The sequence below is a fragment of the Ochotona princeps genome, chromosome 11 (genome assembly GCF_030435755.1).
Source record: "Ochotona princeps isolate mOchPri1 chromosome 11, mOchPri1.hap1, whole genome shotgun sequence".
In the NCBI taxonomy this organism is placed as follows: domain Eukaryota; kingdom Metazoa; phylum Chordata; class Mammalia; order Lagomorpha; family Ochotonidae; genus Ochotona; species Ochotona princeps.
In genome coordinates this window covers 23,995,574-24,023,256 of record NC_080842.1, presented here as the reverse complement: position 1 = coordinate 24,023,256, position 27,683 = coordinate 23,995,574, and the positions used below count along the sequence as shown (strand labels likewise).

The 27,683-nt window shown below is 39.7% G+C and overlaps 1 protein-coding gene across 2 annotated transcripts in view; it reads left to right on the top strand.

Moving 5' to 3' along the window:
* The window catches only part of SNX25 (sorting nexin 25), a 122,046-nt gene that overhangs the window by 32,485 nt on the left and 61,878 nt on the right, over positions 1-27,683 (top strand). For both annotated transcript variants that reach the window (XM_058669916.1, XM_058669917.1), the window contains 4 exons: positions 2,783-2,867; positions 15,749-15,965; positions 21,195-21,367; positions 22,491-22,677. In XM_058669916.1, the coding sequence (XP_058525899.1) occupies positions 2,783-2,867; positions 15,749-15,965; positions 21,195-21,367; positions 22,491-22,677 (662 nt within the window). The remainder of the gene's footprint in view (positions 1-2,782; positions 2,868-15,748; positions 15,966-21,194; positions 21,368-22,490; positions 22,678-27,683) is intronic.

The following is a 27,683-nucleotide window of genomic DNA, read 5'->3' as shown; positions in this document are numbered from 1 at the left end:
CATCAAGGAATGTCTTTCTTCATGAATGCAACGTGTCTATCTTAAGGTTTTTAAACACTAGCTTGTACTAGGAACTTCTAAAGCTGAGGCTTTTGTTTGTGAGTTTTTAATAACAATGAGTGTGACCAGGGATGCCATTAGACCACTGGATGAGTAGCATACAGCTGAGCCAAAGAATGGAAATACTTCACCTCAATTGGCAGCCAAAGGATTCATCTCAGCTGAACTGGTGTGCCCTGCTTGACAACAAAACTAATTTCCTGCTGCTTCTTTATGGGTGAGGGTGATAGTAATATTAAGATCTCCTTAGTGACATGGTGATGCTGATTAAGCACTTGGACTATTTTTCATACACACACACAAAAAAATACTTTGTTTATTTTCCTCCCAAACCAGTAAGTATATCTTAATTACATTGTATTCACTTTTGATCACTTTGGTAGGTAATCAGTTGCTAGGTTTTTTCCGCATCTTTCATGTGACTCCTAGTGAAATAGTAGGATTGTAGAGGTAGTTTATTTACAGCTGTTACTCAGCGAATGGCCTGACCTCCCAAGGGATTAAAGGCAGTGAATCTTGCAGATTAAAGTCAGAGGTGACCAGTGATTAGCTCCTGAGCTGGCCCCGGGTAAGTCCTTCTTTTGATAAGTCAAAATGGTCAGTGTTTTTTTTTTGTAAAGACAAAGGTAGTCTATGGTCTATCCATATTAATGATCTGTTGGATATTACAGTGTGTGTCACTGAGTTCCTGAGAAGCTGTCAGAGTATTTGAGATGTTAACTGTATTCCCACGTGAATATCAGATCATCCCAGCATCATTAATTAACAGGTTTTTTTAAAATAATGATTTCAAATTCTTTCTTGTTTGTGTTCTTCATCCCTGGATATGAGTCTATGATTCTGGGTCTTGGCTCTGGTTTTACCTTGTGTCATTGCCTCAAGTGAATGAGTTTATATTTGCAGAGGAACTCCATGTAGAAGGGATACCTGGGGCTCAGTGAAGTCTATCAGAGGCATTAGGGTAGGAACTTGACTTCAGTTTTAATAATTTAAATGCTTCTGCTTTTCACATTTTCCACAAAGAAGCATGTGTTTGTGTGTGCATATGCATACACATATCCATAAAGTGTTGTGTTTTTTCTTTTTTTTTTATGTTTTAAAATATTTTTTTTTAATTATTTATTATTTAACTTCAGTAATTACATTGTATTATGTGACACAGTTACATAGATACTTGGGTTCTCCCCACCCCTCCCCAAACCCTCCCACCATGGTGGATTCCTCCACCTTGTTGCATAACCACAGCTCAAGTTCAGTTGAGATTTCCCCATTGCAAGCGTATACCAGACATAGAGTCCAGCATCTTATTGTCCCGTCAAGTTCAACGGCTTCTTAGGTATACCCTCTCTGGTCTGATGACAGAGCCAGCAGAGTATCATCCCAGTCAATTGAAAGCTCCAACATACCATCAGCAAAAATTTACATCATTATGGAATTAATTGACATAGTAATGAGTAACCAATATGTTAAAAGTAAATGCGGGTTCCCAGCCACATCCTGTGACCACCTCACCTATACTTCAATTTTAGTTTATACACAACATATAACATTCAAAACATAACATGTTATACATAACATCATATCATCTTAAATTAAGGCAAACATGTGGTATTTAACCTTTTGTGTTGTGTTTTTTTCAACTTCATACTTAACATAACGGTGAAATACCATTGGGCAGGGGTATATGTACAAGTATTTCCCTTGGTTGGCTACCTGGAAGTGGGAATTACTTAATCAAAAGGTAGTTCATTTAAAATTTTGCTGTTTCTGACTCAGTAGTTTTTTTTAAAAGCTTGAAGGAATAGGTATTTTCCCTAACAAAATATGAAAACAGCCATTTTCCCATAGTCTTATAAACACTAGGTATATGTCTGAATCCTCTGCTTTAATAGTCTGATATGTCATTGCTTCAATTTATATTCCTACAATAAAAACAAGGGAGCATTCTTTTGTGTATTTACTGGTCATTTGTTTATGTTTTATGATTGTCCTTTTGAATTTCTTTGCAGATTTTCTTTTGAGTTATATTATTGCTTTAGAAGTTGTACATAATATATAGTCATTTCTTATGTAGATGCTGTCTCCTAGTTTTTCATTGGTATTTTGCTTATAATATAATTTGTGAAACAAAATTTCAATTTATATGGTCATCTAATCTTTTCTTTTAGAACTAATTATAGATTTTGTGTCTTATTTTGGGGAGACCTTCTCTATTCCAAGATTATAAATAGCATCTCCCTTATTTTCCTTTTTTTTAAAAAGTTTTATTTATTTTACTTGAAAGTCAGAATTACAGAGAGAAGGATAAACAGAGAGATCTTTCAGCTTCTGGTTCACTCCTGAAATGACAGCAATGGCAAGAGCTACGCTGGTCCAAAGCCAGGAGCCAGGAGCTTCTTCCTGGTCTCCCACATGGGTGCGTGGACCTAAGGATTTGAGCCATCCTCTGTTGCCTTCTCAGACCATCAGCAGGAAGCTCGGTTGGAAGTAAAGCAGCTGGGACACAAAGTGGTGCCCACATGGGATGCTGGTGCAGCAGTTGAAGAGTTAGCCTGCCACGTCACTGTTCTGGCCCCGATCTCTTATTTATTTTAATACTTTTTGGACTCGAATTTGCGAAACTTTGCCTTAATGCTTGTTTAGATGACATTTTGTGGCCCTTTTGTTTTAACTAAATTTTATTCATTTAGTAATCTGTATCTTTTCTCTCCTTACATTTCAGAGTCCTATGTGTGGAAATTCACATGAGTCAGTTCAATCTAGAAGGGTAGTAATTTCTCATAATATGGATAAAGCTCTGAAAGAAGGTAAGGATGAATGATATAGCAACTCATGCTTTACAGGGAAAGTCATACTCTCTAGCAAATTTAACCATTCCTCTTGTCTGCATCTAGCTTTAGGCATGGTATTTCTTTGTGAATTTGTATCTTATGACTAAATAGATGCCTCAGTGTTTAATGAAAGGGATTTAAATGTCAAGTAGAAATTTTCAGATCACATGAAGCTAGCTAGTCATGTGGCGCCAGTCCCACCATATGATGCCTGAATATCCTCTGTGTTCCCTCAAATCAGTATCAGGAAATTTCTTTTCTTACAGATATAACCTATAGAGCATTTACTGGGGAAAATACTCCATACCTATCATTTAAATGCAGAAACAGTCCAATTTTGTCAACATATAGATTTTTACACACTGTAAACAAATTTTAAGGACATTTCTGTTGTATTAATGGCTAAACTTAAATGACTAATGAAACTTTAAAAATGGACTTACTCATAATTTGAAAACCATGACTTTAATAAAAACATTGATTCTTAATTGCTTTGATTAAGGTGAATATTTGTATATTTTGAAATTCACGTTTGGTGTAACCCAGCCCCAGCTGTGGTGGGCATTTAGGGCATGAACAGATTTGGACTATCTATCTGTTTCTGTCTCTCAAATAAATCATTTTCAAAAACCCCTATCATTGGGCCTGGCGGCGTGGCCTAGCGGCTAAAGTCCTCTCCTTGAAAGCCCCGGGATCCCATATGGGCGCCGGTTCTAATCCCGGCAGCTCCACTTCCCATCCAGCTCCCTGCTTGTGGCCTGGGAAAGCAGTCCAAGGACGGCCCAAAGCTTTGGGACCCTGCACCTGCGTGGGAGACCCGGAAGAGGTTCCTGGTTCCCGGCATCGGATTGGCGCGCACCGGCCCGTTGTGGCTCACTTGGGGAGTGAAAAGATCGGATGGAAGATCTTCCTCTCTGTCTCCTCCTCTCTGTATATCCGGCTTTCCAATAATGATAAAATCTTTTTTTTTTCCTACATATATTTTTTAATTTATTCATTAGTTACATTGTATTATGTGACACAGTTTCATAGGTACTGGGATTCTCCCCACCCCTCCCCAAACCCTCCCCCCATGTGGATTCCTCCACCTTGTTGCATAACCAAGTTCAAGTTCAGTTGAGATTCCCTCATTGCAAGCATATACCAGATATAGAGTCCAGCATCTTATTGTCCAGTCAAGTTCAATGGCTTCCTAGGGAGACCCTCTCTGGTCTGAAGGCAGAGCCAGCAGAGTATCATCCCAGTCAATTAAAAGCTCCAACATACCATCAGCAACAATTTACATCATTATGGAATTAATTGACATAGTCGTGAGTAACCAATATGTTAAAAATAAATGAGAGTTCTTAACCACATCCTGTGGCCACAGAATGGGAGAAGATCTTTGCACACTATATAGGTGATAGGGGGCTAATCTCCAGAATACACAAAGAACTACAAAACAACCAAAATGCCAAAACAAACAAACTACTCAAAAAATGGGCACGGGAAATGGGCAGACATTTCACAAAGGAACAAACTCAAATGGCAAATAAACATATGAAAAAATGCTCAAGTTCCCTGGCAATAAGGGAAATCCAAATTAAAACATCAATGAGGTACCACTTGATGCCAGTAAGATTGGCCCACATGAAAAAAGCACCAACAACACTTGTTGGTGAGGTTGTGGGGAAAAGGGAGCCCTACTCCACCGCTGGTGGGGCTGCAGGTTGGTACAGCCTCTATGAAAATCAGTATGGAGAACATTCAAACAACTCAAAATCAACCTACCGTATGATCCAGCAATAGCACTCCTAGGAATAATAAAATCTTTAAAAAAAAAAACCCTATCACTAGAAATTCACTTTGCCTGTCCTGAAATTTGACACAAGTGGAATCATAGTGAAAACTCTTTGCCATGCTTCTTTCAGAAAAACGCTTTGACGTTATCTAATTGTGTACGTCAGTTTGTCCATTGTTCTTGCTGGGTAGTATTCCATTATACTGACATGGCTGTATTTTTTTTTTTTTTGGCAATTTTTGCTTCTTCTAGGAATCTCACATTTATCTCTTACTATGATTGCTTTAAAAATTTTAAATCCCTTGGACATATTTGTAATTTTTTAAAGTCCTTGTGTGTTAATTCTAACAGCATAGTCTTGTGGTTGGTTTCTATCGATTTCTTTCTCTCTTGACTATGTATCACATATTTGGGGGTTTTCTTTTTATAAATATTTTTGCTTATATGCTGAGAAATATTTATGTTAATTTCTATACCTTATAGAGTCTGTCATCTTCTTTTTTTTTTGTTTGTTTTTTGTTTTTCTATTTTTTTTTTCTTTTTTTTTTTTTGTTTTTTTTTTTTTTTTTTCTTTTTTTTTTTGTTTTTTTTTTTTTTTTATTTTTTTATTTTTTTATTTGTTTGGAGTCTGTCATCTTCTTTACAGTTGTTTTTGTGTTTTAGTATGCAGCTGGTCAGTTTGAAGACAGCTGCTTTATTCCCTTTCTAAGGGTAGCTGTATGTGGATTTCATTCTTATTGTAAGATGAATCTGGCCTGAGCTTTAGGCTGAGCTGATCTTCCCCTTGGCTCTTCTGGATTTCAGTGGAAATCCTGTGGTCTCACTTCTGACTTGGTGGAACTTCAACTCCAGACTCTGTCTTCCCGTGGTGAGCAGTCATTGAAGTGTCTGGTTGGCTCCTTCTGCCTTCCGGCTTTTGCTCTCACTGGTCTCCTTGTAGCCTTACCCCCATGCCTGAGTAGCTTGGAGTCACAAATGGTTTTGAGAGTTTGCAACTAGATTTTGTGACTTCATCCTTTTATGTATGTCCTGCCTTAATTTGCAGTTGTCTGGAAACTCAAAAATATATTTTCTGATATCTTGAATGAGACAAAAACAGGAGGTAGTCTGTGTGGGTTTGAACTGCCTTGTGCCTAGAACTGTTGTCTAATCTTCAGGGATTTTGCCCAGTTCTAGGCACAAGGCAGTTCAAACCTACACAGACTGTCTACCTCCTGTTTTTTTGTATAATATTTTCCAAAAGAAATCATTGCACAGAAACTAGCTCGAGGATAATGTGTTATGTGTTAGTGTTCTTGTTCGTTTTTAACTTGGCCAACTTAAATCCTATAGTCATGAAATGGAGGTCCCTTTTTCTCCAGCACCTGGTAACCATGGTTAGGGAAAATATTTGGTTCTTGTCTCACATGAAAGAAGAATTTGCTTATGAACAAATCAATGAGCAAAGCAACATTTATTAAGAAACCTCCCTCTGTGCTATTCAGGAGAGGGTCCTTGAAGAGAGAAAGACTCCAAAATCTTGTGGAAGTGGAGCCTTTTAAGCACAATGTCTGGGAGAAAAAAGAATAGCAGCAAGCAATCTGGGGTGGGGCCACAAAACTATAAGGGCTGTAATTCTCCTGTCTAGCTTGCTCCAAAAAAAAAAAACTACAAAAAAGATGTGATTGGTAATTTCTTCCTATTGTAGTAATAAGCTATAAACTCAGAAGTTAGATTCACTGCCTTCTTGCTATTCCTAAGATAAAACTAGGAATTCAGGGATGAGATTGGTATTTCCACAAACCAAAGGCAGCTGAGGTGGAGGAGCAAGCATCCGGTACACTCCAAAGGGATTCCCTCCTTTCTCATTCTCACAGGGACCTGACTCTCACTGCCTGGTAGCCCATCTGATTCCCTACACCACCATTCTCTTTTGTCTTTATGGACTCAACTACTCTAAGTGTATAGTATTTGTTTTTTAGAGTTTGACTTGCTTTTCTTATATACATATATATGTATGATTTTTAAAGATTTTAAAGATTTATTTATTTTTATTGCAAAGTCAGATATACAGAAAGGAGGAGAGACAAAAAGGAAGATCTTCCGTCCATTGATTCACTCCCCGAGTGACCACAACGGCCGGTGCTGTGCCGATCTGAAGCCAGGAGCAGTTCCAGGAACTTCCTCCAGGTCTCCCACGCAGGTGCAGGGTCCCAAGGCTTTGGGCCGTCCTCAACTGCTTTCCCAGGCCACAAGCAGGGAGCTGGATGGGAAGTGGAGCTGCCAGGATTAGAACCAATGCCCATATGAGATCCCTGGCGCATTCAAGGCGAGGACTTTACCCATTAGGGGATTAGAACTGGCGCCCATTTGGGATCCTGGCACTTGCAAAGCAAGGACGTTAGCTACTAAGCTATCTTGCTGGTCTCAGAAGTATTTAATAAACAATGATAACAAAAACTAGAATCACCTTCTAAAAATTTTGGTCATTAAGTTCTATGAAAGTTAGAATCAGATATGTATGTTAAGAAGGCTGTGGGAAATTTCATAAGAATCTAGAAAACCTGTCGTGATGAAATTTGCATGCCTTGAGTATTTTCATTTACATTGATGGACATTGGTATCAGTACCTTAATTGGAATTCTGAATGTCATTATCTAGCTATAATAGAATTAGCATGGATAAATTAGGACTGTTTTTATATTTTTGAAAAATATAAATAACAATACATTTGTAAGGTTATAGTAATTTCTGTACAGTTGTTAAAAAATGCTTATGGCATATTTATTGAAAAATGTCCTCTTGAAGGTTAGTTTAAGTAGATAACATTGTAGTATAATTTTGTATATCTATTTTACTACTTTTAGAATATATGGTTTAAAAGCAAGTTTATTCCGAGTTGAATAAATCATAAAATATGTGTGTGTCTATATGTATTTACTTTTCTACAAGTTTGTATGTGGATTTGTTTTTGGTCACTAATGTGTACATACGTTGTTGCTCAGTGTAAATTAGGATTTGTCTTAGGTCTGTATAGATTGGATTGCAAATAATACAAAATAATAATTACAAATAATAACCAAAAATGAAGTCCAGGGGTCAGTGTTTGGAGCAATTAAGACACCATTTGGGAGTGCATACCCCATATCAGTGTGCCTAGGTTTGAGCCCTAGCTCTCCTTCCAGTTCCATTTCCTGCTAATGAACACCCTGGGAGCCAGAAGGTTAGTGCTCAGGTGGCTGGTTCCCTGGATTCTGGGCTCCTGGCTTCAGCCTGACCCAGCTCCAGCTGTGTTGGTATTTGGGGAGCAGGCCAGTATTGGAAACCCTGTCTCCATCTCTCTTCTCACCTCTCTATATGTTCCTCTGCCTTTCAAATAAATAAAACATTTAATACACCTTTTAAAAAATGAGGCATGAAATAAAATAGTTGGGCTTTTTCTGGAGCAATTGTAACTCTCCAGGACTGGCATGTGTTGTAGCAGTTAGGCCTGTGCCTATGTTGGAGTGCCTGGGTTGAGGCCTGGCTAACCCACTTCCAATACAGGTTACGACTGATGCACATCCTGGGGGCAGCAGACTGTGGCTGAAGTACCTGGGGCCCGGTGTGACCCGTTTGGGAGGCCCAAGGTGACTTTCAGCTGGCATTTTTGGAGTGAAGAGGATGGGATCGTCTTTCCCATTCATAGTCTCTATCTCTCTTGGCCTCTGCCTTTCAAAGAAAGTGAAATGATAAACACAAAAAACAAGAAGTCTTGTGATGAAAAGGGCACTTGAAAAAGGATATATTTGTCCAAAGTAGTTGAAAATTAATAAAATGGTGTCAAATGTTTAAAAAAATGAAATGATAAAAGGTTTTTTAAAAGTTTGTAGCATTAAAAGTATAAGTTTATTTTTTGAAAGAATTATCAAGACTGGCAATGCTGGAATTTAGTGGAATGCTTGGGAAGATTATCAAAGCATATTCAGCTGTTTTGTTAGTCAATTAAAATTTCAAAAATGCTATTTAAAACTTGAAATATAACATGAATAAACTTTTTTTTTTTTAAAGATTTATTCATTTTATTGCAGCCAGATATACACAGAGGAGGAGACAGAGAGGAAGATCTTCCATCCGATGTTTTCACTCCCCAAGTGAGCCACAACAGGCCGGTGCGTGCCGATCCAAAGCCAGGAACCTGGAACCTCTTCCGGGTCTCCCACGCGGGTGCAGTGTCCCAATGCATTGGGCTGTCCTCAACTGCTTTCCCAGGCCACAAGCAGGGAGCTGGATGGGAAGTGGAGCTGCCGGGATTAGAACCAGCGCCCATATGGGATCCCGGGGCTTTCAAGGCGAGGACTTTAGCCGCTAGGCCACGCCGCCGGGCCCCATGAATAAACTTTTTATGCCTGTTTGGGAAGTCAGATAGCTAGCCTTGCCAGATATCTTTGAAAGTGTCTACTGAAACTGCATTTTCTGGAAAACTGGCAGAACCTAGGAAAAAATACCTATAAAACTTTATTTGCTTGTTTTAGAGAAAATGTTAGCAAATGTTTGGCCTAATGGTTAAGATTCCAGTTAGAAGCAACACCATTCATCATTTCTTGGCCTTTTGGCTAAGATCAGGTGTAGAAACAACACCCATAAGGCCAGCACAGTGACTCAATAGGCTAATCCTGTACCTGCAAGCACTGGCATTCCAAATAGGCGCTGGTGTGTGTCCCAGTTGCTCCACTTCCTATTCCAGTCTCTGCTTATGGCCTGGAAAAGCAGCAGAGGATGTCCCAAATTCCTGGCACCCTACATCCACATTAGAGATCTGAGAGAAGCTCCTGACTCCCCGCTTTGAATCTGTTCAGCTCTGGCTGTTGTGGCCAGTTGGGGGAGTGAACCACTGGGTGGAAGATCTGTCTCTCCTCTCTGTAAATCTGCATTTCTAATAAAAACAAACAAAGCTTCTAAAACAACAACAGGAAACAACACCCATGTCCCTGGGGCTAGCACTGTGGTATAGTGAGTAAAGATGCTGCCCACGACGCTGCTTTGTGGCCTCCCTGCTCTGCTTCTGATCCAGTTCCGCAAATGGCCTGGGGAAAGTAGTCAAAGATGGCCAAGTGTTTGTTCCCCTGATCCATGTCTCCCAAATGGATAAATCAGGAGCTTGGCCTAGTCCAGCTATTGTGACCATCTGGTGTGTGAAATAGCAGATGAGAAGATTTCTGTCTCTCTCTCTGTTTTTCAAAATAAATAAATAAATCTTAATAACAACAACAGAAAGCCACCTGTGTCCCATATCGCCATGGCTGGCTTTGATACGCAGCTCCTTGCTCTCTGACTCCAGCTTCCTGATCCTGCCAGACTCTCAGAGGCGGGGAGGGGGCTGGGTTTCAGGTAGTTGGGCTCCTGCCACCCACAAGGGAAACCTAGAGTGAGTTCTGCTCTTTGCTTCAGCTTAGCCGAGCTCTGCGCATCCTGAGTATTTGGAATGTGAACAAACAGATGGGAGCTTGCCTCTCAAATTGAAAAAGAAAGAATATTTTTGACTTACTAATCTCATTATATCTGTTGCATAATTTTCACTAGGCTACCTTGAATTACCTACTGTGAATCAGATAATTTAGTTCAGTCATTATTGAACACTTGATGTTTTTTCAGTGAGTAGATTGATTATTCAGTTGAAAGCTCTTGTATTAAAAGTTGTACTTCAGGGCCCAGCACGATAGCATAGTGGTTAAAGTCCTCGCCTTGCACACGCTGGGATCCCATATGGGTGCTGGTTCTAATCCCGGCAGCCCTGCTTCCCATCCAGCTCCCTGCTTGTGGCCTGGGAAAGCAGTCGAGGACGGCCCAAAGCCTTGGGACCCTGCACCCACGTGGGAGACCCAAAAGAAGCTCCTGGCTCCTGGCTCCTGGCTTCGGATTGGCTCAGTTCCAGCTGTTGCAGTCGCTTGGGGAGTGAACCATTGGACAGAAGATCTTCATTTCTGTCTTTCCTCCTCTCTGTATATCTGCCTTTCCAATAAAAATGAATAAATATTTCTTGAAAAATTTGTGCTTCATAGATTTTTATTCTTTTCAAAGCACTGGGAATGCTTTCTCCAGTCTTGGTCTTGGGAGACTATGGTTATTTTAGAAATCCCAATGCCTTTGCTGATTTTTGTGTTCTTCACAAATGTAGTGGATTTTACATGTACATTTTTAGATGAGTATATCTCTGTTAGTTCTGATTGGCACTTAATTTTTTAAAAAGAATTTCAGCAGATAATTGTGCCTCTAAGAAATTGCTACGTATTATACAAAAGATCATGACTTGAAAGCGGTTATAATTATAGAAGATTAGAAGATCTTGCAAGGTCATTGTCTAAGTGTATTAGAACTTGTAGATTCTTCAGAATAGGCACCAGATAATGATTACCACATCTCCTCTTTATGGCTGTTCCTGAAGCTGTTTGGCTTTCCAAGAATGAGATGATGACGCAGGAGGGAAGGCTTGCATCCGGGGAGCTCCGACTTCACGGTCCACTTTCAACTCCAGTGTTTTAGTTCATGACTTCTTGTTCAGTGGCATGCAGTATGTGTATCCGTCAGTGACATAAACAAATAACATCAGTTTTTTTGAGAGGGTAACTTCACATTGGATTTTGCAAACCATTAAGGACCATCTCAATGAACAATAAATTGTTTTATCTTTATCTTTAGTCCAGTTTCTAGTTGAATGATGGCTGTTTCTTTGTCCTGAGAGACCTAAGACGGGGTCGCATATGATTTCTTGGTCTTTACCTCACACTTAGGGCAGGTGATGTCTTTGAACTGCCCTGAATGAAAGCCAAGCGTAGAAACTATGTCTGTTGGAGATCTCTTTCTTTACTAAGAATTTGAATCGTTTCTTGATATGCAGGATTATACACAGAGGTTGCCTAATAACACATCATCTGCAGTAACATGGTAATTGTTTAAACACACCTTTTGTTTTGTTTAAACACACCTTTTGATTTGTTTTGTTTTTATTGGAAAGTCAGATATACAGAGAGGAGGAGAGAGAGGGAGGAAGATCTTCTGTCCATTGATTCAGTCCCCAAGTGACCACAATGGGCAGAGCTGCACCAATCCGAAGCCAAGAGCCAGGAGCCTCTTCCGCGTCTCCCATGCGGGTGCAGGGTCCCAAGGCTTTGGATCGTCTTTGACTGCTCTCCCAGACCACAGGCAGGGAGCAGGATGGGAAGCAGGGCTGCCGGGATTAGTACCGGCGCTCTTATGGGATCCCGGGCATGTAAGGCTAGGCTGGACTAGGCTACTCTGCTGGGTCCAGTAATTGTTTATCTTCCCTGTTTTTCTTTAGCTTTTCACTGTTGTGTTTTGTTAACCCCTCTCTTCAGATTAACCTAAAACTAAAGTTCCGGTCATGTTATTTTATTTTCTAATCTCCACTGGCTTTCTTGTGTGTTTTGCTGATTTTAGTGAAGTCCCAGAAAATATGTTTCTATAATAAAAACACCTGTTTTTTTTGTTGACTGTTTACTGTGCCTTGAGAGGAGCAACTCATTGTCTAGCAGTGAAAATAATATCACTGTGGCGAATTATTTGTCTATTTTTAGAAGGGTTTTATTTATTTGAAAGGCGGAGTTACAAATAGAGAGAAACTGACAGACAGATGAGAGAGGAATTTTTCATTTGCTGCTTCATTGCCCAAATGACTGTAATGGCCAGGGCGAGAGGTCAGGCTGAAGCTGGGAGCCCAGAGCTTCAGCCAGGTCTACCACAGGGGGGAGTCAGGAACCTGAATATTTTGGCTTTATTCTGCTGCCCTCACAGGTACATTGGTGGGGAGCTGGATTGAAAATGGAGCAGCTGGGACTTGAACTGGTGCTCATGTGGGATTCTGGCTTCACGGATGGCAGCTGAACCCACTGTACCACAATGCCGGTCCATTGCTTATGTTTGTTTCGTAAGAAAGACCATAAAATTATTTTATGATCACATATGTTTGCTTGAATTGACCCACAGAGTATGTTTTAAAATATTTTGTCCGTATGTGTGCTTACATAAATGAGGTATGTATAACATGAAGGAACTTTAGAAAGTTTATGGAAAAAAATGGTATTAAGAGATTAGTGGAATGTCTTGCTGCAAAAGGAAGTGAAATACACACATAGTTTTTTCATAATATGAATTTGGTGTGAACTTTTTGGAGACCCTTGGCAAGTTTTCCAAATCATAGTTTGTTGTGCCCATTTTGTGTTGAAGTTGTATCTATTTTTATGATGCTTAGCTTGAAGAGAATGTTGAAGAACTATTGATGGAAAGCACATGTTTTTAGCCCTGGGGAAAAATGTTTGCCAGTATTCATTTTTTAATCAGTCCCTAAAAAATGTATTATCAACAGAATATTTTAGAGATATATTAGTTAATGTATGCAATGTGAAGAGTAAATGTAATTGGGTACAGTGTAGGTGATATCCTCTTCACATTAAACCTTTAGAAGGCTGATCATGATAGGTCTTGTTTTAAAGATGTTAAGTGTCTTGTATTGTCTTACTCTCCTGTTAGAGTTTGAAATTAAATTTTAGTGAAAAGCAAAAGTACTCTCTTGAAGATAAGCAGCAGTAAAACAAAATTCAAGTTCGATATATCCTATGGTACCCTGAAAAACGGTTCGCTTCTGATACCAGATGTGTGGGAGTTTCCCCAACACACCAGTCTTCCAATTCAATTCAGTCTGACACTGTGTCAGCTACCTGGAGGCTCCTGTCTGCTGACTTACTCTTCACATGCCTACAGTGTCAGAGCTGGCTTGACTGAAACCAGGAACCAGAAATCCAATCTAGGTCCCCACATAGGTGGCAGGAATGCAGCGATTTGAGTCACCACCTGCTACCGCCCAGGGTCTATATTAGCAAAAAGCTGGAGTCAGCAGGCAGAGCTGGGTATTGAACCAAGTGCTCCAGTATGGGGTGAGGGCACTGAGCCAAATGTCCACAACACTTTTCAGGTTTTTACTCAGTTTCTCTTTATGGAGCATAAAACAACTTCCTCGTGACTTCTACCTATCAGTTCCACTTGTACTTCCTAGAGCAGTTTTACAAAGCACTACATTTTGCATGGTTTTTCAATGCAGACGGGCTTTTTAAAACAAGTTGTGCAATTGTGGGAAAGGAAGCTATTTTCGTGTTTCTCATGGTTTTTGTTCACGTGACTCATCTTGTTCCACTGATGTGTAGCTGTGCGGGACTGCAGTGTACTAACAGGCAGGTTTTGTGTGGCTGACAGTGAGGAGACTTTGATGTTGTCATCTCTTTCAGCAAATTGTTTCACTTTTTCTTTGTAAAGATTTATTTATTCATTTGGAAGTTAAAATTACAGAGGGGGAGGAAGAAATATCTTGTATCCCCAAGTTCACTCCACAAGTAGTTGCAATAGCCAGGACTGGGCCAAGCCAAAGCCAACAGCCAGGAGTTTTAGCTGAGTCTCCCACATGGGTGACAGGGGCCCAAGCACTTGGGCCATCTTAGACTCATTTCCCTGGCCGTTATTGGGAGCAGTTTGGAAGTGAAGCAGCCAGAACATTATGCCTGCCCAAATGGGATTATCGGTGCTGCAGAGGGCAGCCTCAGCAAGGTGTGCCACAGTGCTGGCCACCTGTTTCACTTTTTCAACCGCAATTTCCTGCAGGGATGAAAGTCAATTACTATGTAGGAACCATGCTCTGTTTTTTTTGTTGTTGTTGTTATCAATAAATGATATCATAAGATAGGCCCATTTTAAGTGTGTGCTAGAATATCTATACAGCTGTCATATATTTATTAGATAGCGCTGGTCCACAGATAGAGTTTTTAAATTCTAAGGCATAAAGTTGATCCAGAATTAAGAAAATAGATACTAGAAGCTTTTGAAGGGTATGACTTACCACTGATACTGAGCCTGGGATGATATCCAAGTCTGATAGATGGGGATTCTTCCTGTATTAATTGGAGTCTTGCTAGGAGACAGAAACTACAGAGTAATTAAACAGTAAATGTTAAATATAAAAACTTACTAATGCACAGACAGATGTTCAGTTTAGAATAAGATCCCGGTATTCTATAGCAGGTAGCCTGGCTTGGATTCACAGCTCTGGTTCTTGCTTGCTCCTTCCTGCAAACCAGACTCTAGCAGGCAATGATGGTGGTTCAACTGGCTGGGTTCCTGCCACCCCCAGGGGAGGCTTGGATTGGGTTCTCATCTCTTGGGTCTGGCCTGACTTATTACTATCCATCTGGGGAATGGGCCAGTGGGTTGGAGCATGCTCTCTTGCTCTTCCATAAAATTAAAAAGTAAATATTAATTTATAACATGGGGTTAACTAACAATGAGTGAAGAAAATTCTGAAGAATATAAGAAGAACAGATAATGGGAACTGCCATCCTAAGATGCAGTAAATTAAAAGAAGTTCCCATCTTTATCCCAGGGCTGAAGTCACTGTAGAGGCCATGACCTTGGCACAGATGATGGGGAAGTTTGGGGAGACTAGGGCACGCTACCGGAGGGAGCCATTGTAACTCCCTGGGAGCGAGCACCTCTGGGTGCCATCCATGTAGTTGTCTGCTATATGGGGCAGGAATATTCAAAAAAAATATACTGGATTCAGGAACAAAAGCCCCTTCCCCTACAGCATGTCCTACTGCCAAACTTTACTTTATGCTGATTTGATGAAGAAGAACTATCTGTAGTGTCCAGTTGTACCATCAGAAAGTTAAAAAAAAAAGGTGCAAGGAAAAAAGTGAAATTGGAACAGAAAGACAATAGCTTGTGAACTAGCACAGTGTGTTGGGATTGTGTTACGCTATTTTTTGATGAGTGTAATTGGTTAGGTAACAAAATGGAATACTTAAAAATTAGACTGTTGGAAATAATCTAGGATATATGATCACCACACTCAAGCATTCTAGTTAAATAAGAAGCTTTCATTTTTTTAAAAAGGCTTAGGAAAGATCCCTTGTCTTCTTTTGAGTTCTACTTTCTTCTCTTCATATTGTAAGCTATGATTGATAAACAGGAGGTGACCAGTGCCCAGTAGAAATGCTATGTTGATGGTGGCTTCTTTTATCTAAGTTTAACTTATTGCTTTGTTTATTCCTGTTAGTGTTCGACTACAGTTATAGAGATTATGTTCTGTCCTGGTATGGAAACCTCAGCAGAGATGAGGGACAACTTTACCATCTGCTCTCAGAAGACTTTTGGGAAATTGCCCGGCAGGTGCGCCACAGACTGAGTCACGTGGATGTGGTTAGAGTTGTCTGCAATGATGTTGTGAGGGCTTTACTCACACATTTCTGTGACCTGAAAGCTGCTAATGCCAGGTAACTGTTGTAATTTGAACAACTTCCCTACTTTTTTTTTTTTTGCACTAAGCTATTTTTCTTTCTGATTGATAAACTAAAGTTAACACAAAACTCTTGGATATTTGGCCTCTTTCTTTTTTTTTTTCAAGATTTTTTTATTATTATTAGAAAGTCAGATACACAGAGAGGAAGAGAGACAGAGAGGAAGATCGTCCATCTGTTGATTCGCTCCCCAAGCAGCCACAGTGGCCACAGCTGTGCCAATCTAAAGCCAGGAGCCTGGAGCCTCTTCTAGGCCTCCCTCGTGGGTGCAGGGTCCCAAGGCTTCGGGCCATCCTCAACAGCTTTTCCAGGCCATAAGCAAGGAGCTAGATGGGAAGCGGGGCTGCGGGATTACAACAGGTGTCCATATGGGATCCCGGTGTGTATAAGGTGAGGATGTTAGCCGCTAGGCTACCATCGGCCTCTTTCTGACACTTGGCTCAGATGTATCAATAAGGGATACTCATGGTGTTATGATTGAGTAGCTTTTTCTTGATGAATTTCTTAAGGGAAACCACTTTGCTAAATATATTTAATCGTGTCGATAACTTAAACAGTAAAATAGATTTTTCTGAGCCAGTGCTGGGATGAACTCATTTATAACTAGAGATAGAAAATTTTTAGCACAGCATTTTATAATGGGAATAGTGTGAGTGAATTTACAGTTTTTATAAAAATATCAAAGTTTACGTTTCTGTTTCGAGCTCTGTGGTAAGAATTCTATTGCATCATAAGATCCTGAAAACTAGATTTTTTTAAGAGGAAGTTTACTATGGAGCTTATGGGCTGTAACCAGAGAAAATGTTTTATTGAACTTCTATATATGTGAATTGTTGCAATAGCTGTGTGTACACATTTCTCCATAACTCTGACTTTAGTGGTAGATTGGTAGCTTGAATTGCTGTAAGTGTAGGGTACACACTACACTTTCCATTAGCCATCAGAGTGATGACATCATCGCATGTTGTGTAGCCGCTGGAGAACTCAGCTGTGCCTGTGAGAACGCTAGTGAACAAGAACATGACACTGTTTATTACTCTAGTGTAGTCCTGACCTCGAAGACCCCTTGGAAAGGAGTCCTGGGCTGCCAGGGAGCCTCTGGATTACCATTTCAAAACTGCTGCTTGAACAGGAAGTAAATTCCTCTCAGGCTTCTCCAGTGGAGAGTTTGAACTAATAAGGGAAGTGAGAGAACTAGGGCTCTTGGGTGTTCCGAAAAAGCACAGCCTTTCCTCTTGAAGTGTTCTACTGCCTGGAGCACCTGCTTATTTTCCTTGTTTGCTGTGATAGTCACTATGTAAAGTGTATCCTATTTCTTTATTGAAGGCCTGTTTGAATTCAGTGGGAAATTTATTCAAAGTATGTAAGTTATAGCCCAATAGAGGACAATAGTTTAAATGGGTGTTTATTCTGTTGATCAGACTGATGGATTTAGGTCTCGGATTAGGGAAATTTCATGTTTTTATGACCTTTGAATTTCAACATTAGAATGTGTTTGTCAGAGACATATAGTGGTTTTTGAAATGACTGTTTTTGTGGCTAATATTAACACAGGTACAGGTGAAATGTCAGAATAATAAAAACAGAGAACACATTACTATTAGAAGCTGCTTGTTTTGTACTTCTCATCTTCCTATGCCAATAGTAGATTGATCTCATTCATTTCCAGGCTATGCCTGGAAGCTCTAGTTGATGGTTAAAAATAATAATAAAAGAATAAATAGAACAAAGGGCAAAAAAATCTACCAGTGTTTTCTGGAATTATGAATATTTGAAAACATGTCAGTAGATCACTGGTGTTTTGCATGTAGATGACCATATCCTGAAGAACGAGGATTTGTCCGTGTATCTGTGAGAAGCTAGTGTTACCGGAGGAACTGCTGTTACACAAGTCACAGGAAGACGGGCGGACAGCGAACCCAGATTTGGCAGCAGCAGTACTGTCTGCGTGCACCAGGCAAACAGTACTGCTGTCCCAGAAACCTCTGTTGCTCTATAGATCTCTGCGGGCTGCAAAATGACTTTGGTAGCCTACAGAGCACCCTGTTGAATTGGCCACTATCAGACAAAAGAATAATAAATTGTGTTAATAAAAGCAGCACACTCTCCGCCTGACTGGTAGGCAATTGTGTGGAGGCAGCTTTCCGGTCAGCCTGTGTTTCTTTCCTGGCCGTCATTCTGTTTGCTGCTTTAAGCCAATCCAGATCTCATTTAATTCTTGCCTCTGTTTCCTCTTCGTTTGTTCCATCTGTCTTGTTCCAACATGTTTCAGGGAAATCTGAAAATGATTGTTTTTATACTATTAATTCAATAGCATCTTTAATTTCATTGTCTCCTTATAATTCCTGCATTTTGTTTGTCAGTCAAATATTGACAAATTGAAGCAGAGTGAGGGTGAAGCACATTTTTATTCTAATATTTCCCTTCTTTGCACTTGAAATTGCTTTCCCTTTCATCTCTGCGATCCCTAGTCATGACGTAGTATATTTTGGGCTTGGAAAGTCAGACAGAATAAAACTTGAGAAGAATTTCCACCACTGGCTACTTCTATAACTTTGACTAATTACTTAAGCACTCAGACATTAATTTTCTGTTCTGTCAGATGTTGGTGATGATAATGTACTTTTAGTTGTGGGTGGAAGGATTTTTTAATTTATTTTGAAAGTAAAAATTACACACAGAGAGAGGCAGAGGCAAAGATATTCTATGCCCTGGTTCAATCCCTAGTTTCACTGGGCAGGACTGGGCTAGGTCAAAACCAGGGTGTCAGGAGCTTCATCTTGGTTTCCCACCCTGGATGCAGGGGCCCAATGCCTTTGGGCCATCTTTTGCTGCTTTCCCAGGCCAACAGCAGGGAGCTGGATCAGCTGCAGCAACCACTTCCCGCTGTGTCACAACATTGGTCCGCAAGTGTTAGTATACACGTGAAACTTATGAAAGGTGAATGGCCTTTTTCTTACCCCTAGAGTGGGAACCCAGAAGCAAGTAGTGGGAATTGGCAGTAAAGAGATAACAGAGCTGTATAGATTGAAGGATGCTGCAGCTCACTAGAAGGCTAATCAGACACCTCCTGACCCAAGAGAAGTATAGAACTCACACTTCCTGGCTTTTAAAGCAGTTTGGGAATCCACTTCCTAGAGAACATCCTAGAAATATCCTGTACAGAGTTAGCAGAGGGGGTGCAGGAGAGCACTCCTATCCTTTTCCCATGGATCAAGCTTGTTTGACTAAAACCCTCTGGCCTTTGGCTCACTGGGAGGTTTTCCCTAAGTGCAGCCTGGAAGGGAGAGGAATTTGATCCTCTGAGCTCTGGGTTCCTTTTGTGACTTTTCTTTCCATGGGTGTGGACAGGGAACTCTGTTTACTTTGAGATGTTATTTAAAGCTTTGCTTACAAAAGTACTTAAAAAAAATTTTTTTTGGCCAATCTCCTCCCATAAGCACTACCAAATGCACTAATGCTTTAAAGTTATTAAAAAAAAATATTTGGGGTGATGGAAGAGTGGCATTTAATCATACTGTATTGAAATGGTAAGTTTTAATTGAAAGCATTCCTGGAGTTTAAAATAATGGAAGGTGCCATTTTTAAAAAGTCAACATGCACTGGTTTTTGTATAAAGGCTTAGTTTTAAAAATCTTTTTGAGTTGTTGAGTTCACACACTAGGGTAGATTGCCTCAAGCTTATTGCTGAAGAGGAGGAGGCTTTTTTTTTTCCTTTAGTCTCTAGTTAGTGCAGAAAGAAACTGCAGTCAGCTGCTGAGAGACCTTGGCCATAAAGGCACTGATATGGAGTCACGATTTGTTTCATTCCCCATGCAGTGCCTGTATATCCCCACCAATCCCCACCCCCCATTTTTTCCCTTTACTTTTGACTGCTAGTTACTGTAGGATTTTTTCTTATTTTGCCTATTACTGGGAGATACTAAAAAAAAAAAAAAAAATTCACATCCTAGTCTTTCTTGAATAGATACATACAATAGATACTATGGAAAATGGAGAAGCAAAAGTTCTTTCCACAGCTCTTTCCTTGGATCCTCCAAATTGATAGCCCTGGAGTGGGGTTGGGACTGACAGAGAGGTACATGACCAAGGTGGGCAAGGCTGGTTGGAAAATGCTTGGGAGCTTCACAGTATGTAATTACTCATCAGAACTGGTGTGATAACACAGCTAGTTAATCCACTGGTTGGGACACTCACCTCCCATACTGGAATGCCAGTTTGAGTCTTCGTTACTTTGCTTCTGATTTTATTCCCTGTGAATGTCCATGGAGGTAACCAATGATGGCACAAGTACTTGTGTCCTGCCACCCGTGAGAATCAGTGTAGTTCTGAGCTCCTGGCTTTGGCCTGGCTTTTACAGGAAGTTGGGGAAGTGAATCAACGGGAGAGACCTCTTTGTGTCTGTCTCTGTCACTCTGCTTTTGAAATAAAGATGTCATTAAAAAAAATAAAAATATATGGCATCAAATTTTGAATTATTTACTCACTAGAAATGCTTGTAGATTTAAAAAAATTATTTTTTTCATTGGAAAGTCAGATTTACAGAGAGAAGGAGAGACAGAGAAAGAGCTTCCGTCTATTGATTCATTCCCCAAGCCATCACAGCCTCTGAAGCCAGGAGCCAGGAGCTTCTTCCAGGTCTCCTGTATGGGTACAGGGTCCCAAGGCTTTGGGCCATCCTTGACTGCTTTCCCAGAACACATACCAGGAGCTGGAAGGGATGTGGAACAGCTGGGACACCAACCAGCACCCATATAGGATCCTGGCGCATGCAAGGCAAGGAATTTAGCTACTAGGCTACTGTGCAGGGCCCTTGCAGATTTGTTTCAATCCTATGAACTTTCAAGTCATGAAGGCTCACTGGTGACACTGATTTGATGCTTTCTAAGTTGTTTTTTTAAACTAAATGAAGCTAAAGAGTACATGTAAGAAGATATCTAGAAGATGTGTATGCTTTTGAATTGTTGCTATGATTTGGCAGTTGCAACTTTTAATGTTACTCAAGGTATTTATCATAATTTAACTTTAAAACGCAAAAGAACATTTATCACAGGAAAGTACTGATATTGATGAAAAGGGTCAGAGTTATTTTAACCGATATGTTGCCCATTTGACGTACATTATATATAAGCCTAATGATATATAACCAAATTGTTTCTAGAAGTCGCTTCCTCTTTCCCTGTCTTCATTTGTCTATTTTTCTAGACATGAAGAACAGCCGAAGCCTTTTGTGTTACACACATGCTTGAGGAATTCAAATGATGAAGTTAGATTCCTGCAAATGTGCTCTCGGGTTCTGGTGTTTTGTCTTCTCCCCTCAAAGGATATCCAGTCTCTCAGCTTACGTACAATGCTTGCAGAAATTCTCACAACAAAAGGTATACTTACGAGATTGATATTACTAATGCGACAAGTGTGCAAACTAATGTACAATGTATTACTATAATACTGTGTATTCTGTGAAATATATAAAAGTTAAAGTATCTTCAAAACATTAAGTTGAAATGTCATGCGAAGAAAACAGTTGGTCCCCATATAGGTTAATTTTAAATTTTATATATAACATATTGACGGGTGCACAGTCCATTCTCTTATTTGGCACATGAAAATTAGTTCTTAATGCGTGTACATGCACTCATTTGGATTCGTTATTTATACAGCCCAATAGTAATATGTATTAATAAAGGCATGTATATGTGTATGAAGATATTCAAACCCTGATTAGCATTTACTTAGTCTTTGCAGTAAGACTCATTGCTAATGCCTATACAGATTTTTTTTTGAACTTGGATTAAGTGAAAGGAACTCTACCATGTTATAATGTGATACTAGAAAAAAAATTTAATTCACCCAGGGAAATGCTTAGCCAGTATGACAAAAATGGAAGAAAGTGCTGCTAAGGGGCAGTTTCCCTATTTCAAAATTTCAAACAAGTAGCCTTGCATTTGAAATGCACTGATTGAATATCTCATTATGTCAAGATTGGCCAGCTGTGTCTATCAATCGGCAACCACAGAGAAAGGGGGAACTTTCCAATCTAAAGTTGGTAGGGTGAATTTATAATAGCATAACTGATTTTTTTTAACAACTTCCTCCCTGAGATCTGCTTTGACAAGATGGGAGAATACTGACTTTTATACTTTAATAAACCAACCTTTTGAACCTTGTTAAAAAAAAAAAAAGAATAACCACATGTGTAATTTGAATAGCAAATTTGAAGAGCTGTTAGTAGTTTGGTTTCCAAATGACTTCATTTTGTTATTTCTTTACACTTAATATTCATGTATTAAAAAGACCACTTGGTTGTAGCTATAGTAGATAATGTATCTGGAAGGATAGCCTGTGTGTGTGTTTGTGTGTGTGTACAACTTTAAATGCTTGAGCTGTTTATGATTTCTTCAATTTGTCTTAATTTCTAAATATAGTTTGAATTATATGATGTAAAAGCATTTTCCCTAGAGAAGAATTTTTTTTAGTTCTGCTTTCTTGTTTTTCCCACAGTCTTGAAGCCATTAGTGGAGTTACTGAGTAATCCAGATTATATTAACCAAATGCTGCTTGCCCAGTTGGAGTACAGAGAACAGATGAATGAACATCACAAGAGAGCCTACACTTATGCACCTTCTTATGAGGAGTTCATCAAGCTTATTAACAGCAACTCTGATGTGGAATTCTTGAAGCAACTAAGGTATTTGGGTTTTAGTTATCGCACAACAGAAGCTGCTGCTTATCACCCATAGGCTAGTTAGCTTTTTTTTTTTTAATGTGATTGCCAGGGAAGCAGAAATGAAAGATGTTCATAAATCTTACTGTTTAATGACAACTATATTTACCCTGCTTCTTCTTCATAGTGGAATTAGGATAAATTTTTTTGAAGACTTATTTATTTTTATTGGAAAGTCAGATTTACAGAGAGAAAGAGAGACAGAAAGATCTTCCATCTACTGGTTCAGCCCCCAAGTGGCTGCAATGGCCAGAGCTGAGCTGATCCGAAGCCAGGAGCCTTCTCCAGTCTCCCATGCAGATGCAGGGTTCCAAGGCTTTAGACAGTCCTCTTCTGCTTTTCTAGGCCACAAGCAGAGAGCTGGAAGGGAAGTGAGGCAGCTGGGATATGAACCAGTACAATTATGTGATCACAGTGCAAGCAAGGTGAGGACGTTAGCCAGCAGGCTATTCTCTTGGGCCCTAGGATAAGTTTTAGAGTGTTGGTTTTCTCAATTAGGCTATCAGGGGCTGAAAGCTCTTTGGTTGTTAAGAATACATGCTTTGCTGTTCAGGTGCCTATCTCAGAGAAGCATTGAAAGGAGGTAATATAGAACATTCGGAGGGTCAACGGCACAGGTTTGGGAATAAGGGATCTTGACTAATTGTTTTGAGAAAGATACATTGAAAAAATACCATGAGAGTCTTTTTTAATAAGGCAATCTCCCTTAGCATTCTTGAAATGTTTTAGGTGTGGCCTGTGTTTTTGTGTATTTATTTTTTTCATGGTGTGTGTTGTGCCTGCACATGCAATCTGACTATGGACTGCTGTCTAGTTGGTAGATTCTCTAGGCTCCTGCTTCTCTATTCACCCTTCTGTTTGTCCCAAAGGGTGATATTTGAGAAAGAAAGGAAACTGTTGTGTTATTTGATTTTCATTAGTAATTTTGGTAAATCATTGATGGAAAAGTGAAGTATTGGCTTAAGTTATTTGGGGATTTTAAACTCGACACATTTATCTTTGAGCTAGAGTTAGAATCAAGATAAATTATACTGCTTAATTTTCTCATCCAAATATGCTAAGGAGCAAATGTTACAAATAACACTGGTTTCTTATAACCTATGTCACATGTTACTCTTACTCTGTACTTGCTGTCTATGGCTTTACTTACAAGTAGTTTACTTACAGTATTTCATCTGGAGATTTTATTTATGCTCCTCTTGCCATGCATGATCCAGAATATTCTAAATGCACTCATTTGTTATGGATTTATGATTGTTTATGGCTGAACCTAGAAATTGTTTTTGGTAAATATGGCATTTGAGCTGAGAGAGAACATTATATATTCTTGTTAACTATAGCTTTTTCTAGATTACATCCACTGATAGGCTGTCCTTAACAATGGCTTCTTAAATCTTTTTTCTGTAAAAAATGAAAAGAACAATGACAGAGCACTTTTGTTGTCTGTTCTTCTTTCCAAAACTACACATTCCCCGAGCTCTGGTTCTAAGGATGTCATTCAACACCATAATATTTAGAATTCACTCATATGGTACTTTTATTTCTACTACTCCCAAATATTTCCAAATATTTCCACTATGGCCAAGGCAACATGATCACTACTCTTTGTGGAATTATGATTTCCTACATTGTTGCTTATGAAAAGACACCTCACGTTGATAGATTGTGGGTACATGAAGTCTCATACATTTTTCCTCTTTAAATAGTCTTTCCACAGCAAAGTCAGATATGTACTGTTTGGTCACTCCAAGAAAGTTTAAAAGTCTAGAGTGAACAATGATAATCAAATGAATCAGACTTATGAATGAGTGTGCCACACAGAAGATTCCAGCACTGCACATGCAGTCATGCTGTTAATGACACTAACAAAAAGATGTTAGATGACATTCCTTTATCAGGGATAAGTATTTTGAATGGTTAATTATTGGCTTTCTAGAATCAACTATTATTTTGTAACTGAACATAATTTCTGTCTTAAAAGTGAATGAATCCTTAAAAAATGTGTTATTTATTTTTATTTGAAAAGCAGTTATAGAAGAGAAGGCGAAAGAGTGATTCTATCCACTAGTTCAATTCCCAAATGGCCACAATATCCAGAACTAGGCCGATCCGAAGCCAGGAAGTAGGATCCTCCTCTGGGTCTCATACGTTGGTTCGGTGTCCCAACGACTTGGGTCATTGTCTGCTAATTCCCTAGGCCATAAGCAGAGAGCTGGATCAGAAGTGGAGCTGCTGGGACTTGAACCAGTCCTCATATGGGATACTGGTGCCACAGGCTGAGGCTTATTAGCATGATATGCCATGATTCTAGCCCCAAAAGTAAATGAGTCTTTTTTAAAAATATATTTATTTATTTATTTTAATGATGATTACATGGTTGACCAAGATGGGAAGGATTGAGGGTTAGGGAAAAGTGGGTGAAATCATTGTTTCCAAATTCTCTATTTCTTCTTGTCTCTGGGAAAGGTGGGGAGATAAAGGGGGAAGCTACACAAATGTTCCAGCCTCCCAAATGTCCCAGTACCCAGGGATGGGGAACTGCCACCCAATATCAGCCCAGGATCCTGCTGTAGTGCATATTCTGTGGGTTCTGACCAAGTGGTTTGGATAGTTCTGAAGTGCTGTTGATTTCGCCGGTCCAAAGGTGAGGCAACCCTCCCATTGTCCATTGGCTGACATAGTCGTCCTCAAGTCTCCATTCACTCAGATTTTTGCTGTTAATGACTTTCTGGGGTAGTTGTCCGATTTACTCTGTTAATTTTCCTCTGCAGTGGTACCAAATGGACTGCCTTTTTCTCCATGTGCATCGGGGTCTGCGTCCACTGCTGCACGTTTTTCACTCACAGGCAGGTGGAAAGACCAGGGCCAGGCAAGCCAAGAGACCAGGGCCAGGTGACCCAAGTTCTGCCAGATCCTAAACCCCTGGGGCTCATGCAACCAGCACCCACCTTGCAGGTGGTCCCCAGGTCATGGCACAGGCAACTTGAGCCCCCCAGTGGATCCTCCATCCTTGGGGCTCATGAACCACCTTGCAAGCTTTTACTTCCTCATGCCCGTCTTGGGAAATGCGTAGGTGACTTCCTCCAGATTGACTGAGAATTCCCTCCTAATGAGGAGTGTGAACTCTGCTTGAAAAGAGTCATGGGAACAAGAAACGTCAGCTGCAGGGTCATGGCAATGTTGAAGAACTTGTGGTTCCTTCAGTAAGGCTGACAGAGAACTTTGGGAGAAGTACTGCAGCAGAAGGTATTTTTCTCAGTCACACACACACACACACACACACACATCCAGCTACTTTCTGAGTACGTTTGTAAATATCACACATCCTGAGGCATCTTCTAGATCTGTGATTGTCAGACCATGGCTTGCACTTTGCTGTTTAGTAGAAATTCCACAATTCTGCTTGTTCTGGCCCTGGGTTATCTTTTATTCATAGGACAAGTTGTGCTTTTGCATTGAATCTTAGCAACAGACTTGAGGGCTACCCTTTGTTTTTTCTCAAGCATCTACCAGAAATGACTGCAACAGCAGAGGTTGATCATTTTATAGGTTATGATGATGCATAAGTTATGTTGTTGATGAGTACTTATTGTTCTATGTAAAAGAATTGTTCTCCACTTAGAATAAATGTTTACTTACTGTTAAGACATTCACAATTCTTTTTATGAAAACCTGTGTTGCTAGGGTGAGCATTTAGCGTAGCAGTAAAGATGACACATACCGTATCTGAGTGTATGGTTTTGATACCTGGCTTCAACTCCTGCCTGCAGCTTCCTTCTAAAGCAGACTCTGGGAGGAGTTCCGTTCTCTCTCTTCCTCTCTCATTCTCTCTCCTCTAGAAAAAAAAAAGTGCATTGCTAAGCTTTATCAACATCTCAAAATTAATGAACCTGCTTTCTTTTATCATAGTCGGAATTGTTATTATTTTTCTGATGCAATTAGAATACTGTGAAATCTTAATTAGCATTTTTAGAACAGTAAATGTTGGGATAGTTGCCGAAAGTAGGGAATGTGTTTTATTTAGATTAAACAATTGATGAACACATCTGCTTTCGTTTCATTTGTATTTTGGATATAGGTGCATATTTTCTAATTCCTGTAAAGTCATTCAACTTCACCAGGCTGGAATATGCTAAAGCAAAACAAACTAGAAAGACCTAGAAGGTGATACTGTATACTTCTGTGGTTGTTTGGTTCATTTCTAAGTCAGCATGAGTAATTTTCACAGTATGATTATAGAGCTAGAAATGCTTCCTCCCAAGTAAATATATCCTTTCTAAAAAAGTATGGTTGGGCCAGCATGTGGCATAGTGGGTTCAGCTGTCTCCTGCAGTGCCAGTGACCCTTATCTTACTGACTTGCGTCCTGGCTACTCAGCTTCCATTCTAGTCACCTGCTAATGTGCCTGGGAACACAGTGAGTGGAAGATGGCCTAAGTGCTTGGAACCCCGCACCAACATGGAAAACCCAGAAGAATTTCCTGTTTTCTGCCTGGTCCAGCGCTGCTGTTGTAGCCACTTGGGGAATGAACAAGTGAATGGAACAATCTCTCTGTCTCTCCTTCTCTGTATGCCTTTCAAATAAAATAAATCAATCTTTAAAAGGTTGATGTAGTTTGGAGAAGAAAAGGAAGTATTTACCTAGTACATGCTAAGATTGGGAAGTATTTTTCTGTTTTACTATCATAAAGCAAAAGGAAATTGGCATAATGAGTGGATTAATTTAAAATATCATAGTAACAAAGGAGAGGGCTACTGAATAACTTTGCTATGAATGTGTTTTTTAGATACTAAGATAATGGATTTTTAATGTCTGAAAATAGTTTTGATGCACTTGCCTATGAAAATAATATTAAAATTGCATGCTTCTGCCACAAAATGTAAATTATTTGAATGTTCAGTATTTCGGAAGTGATTCTGGAAATGTTATGAATCATGAACAGTAAAACAAGATTATGTTATAGGGGAACA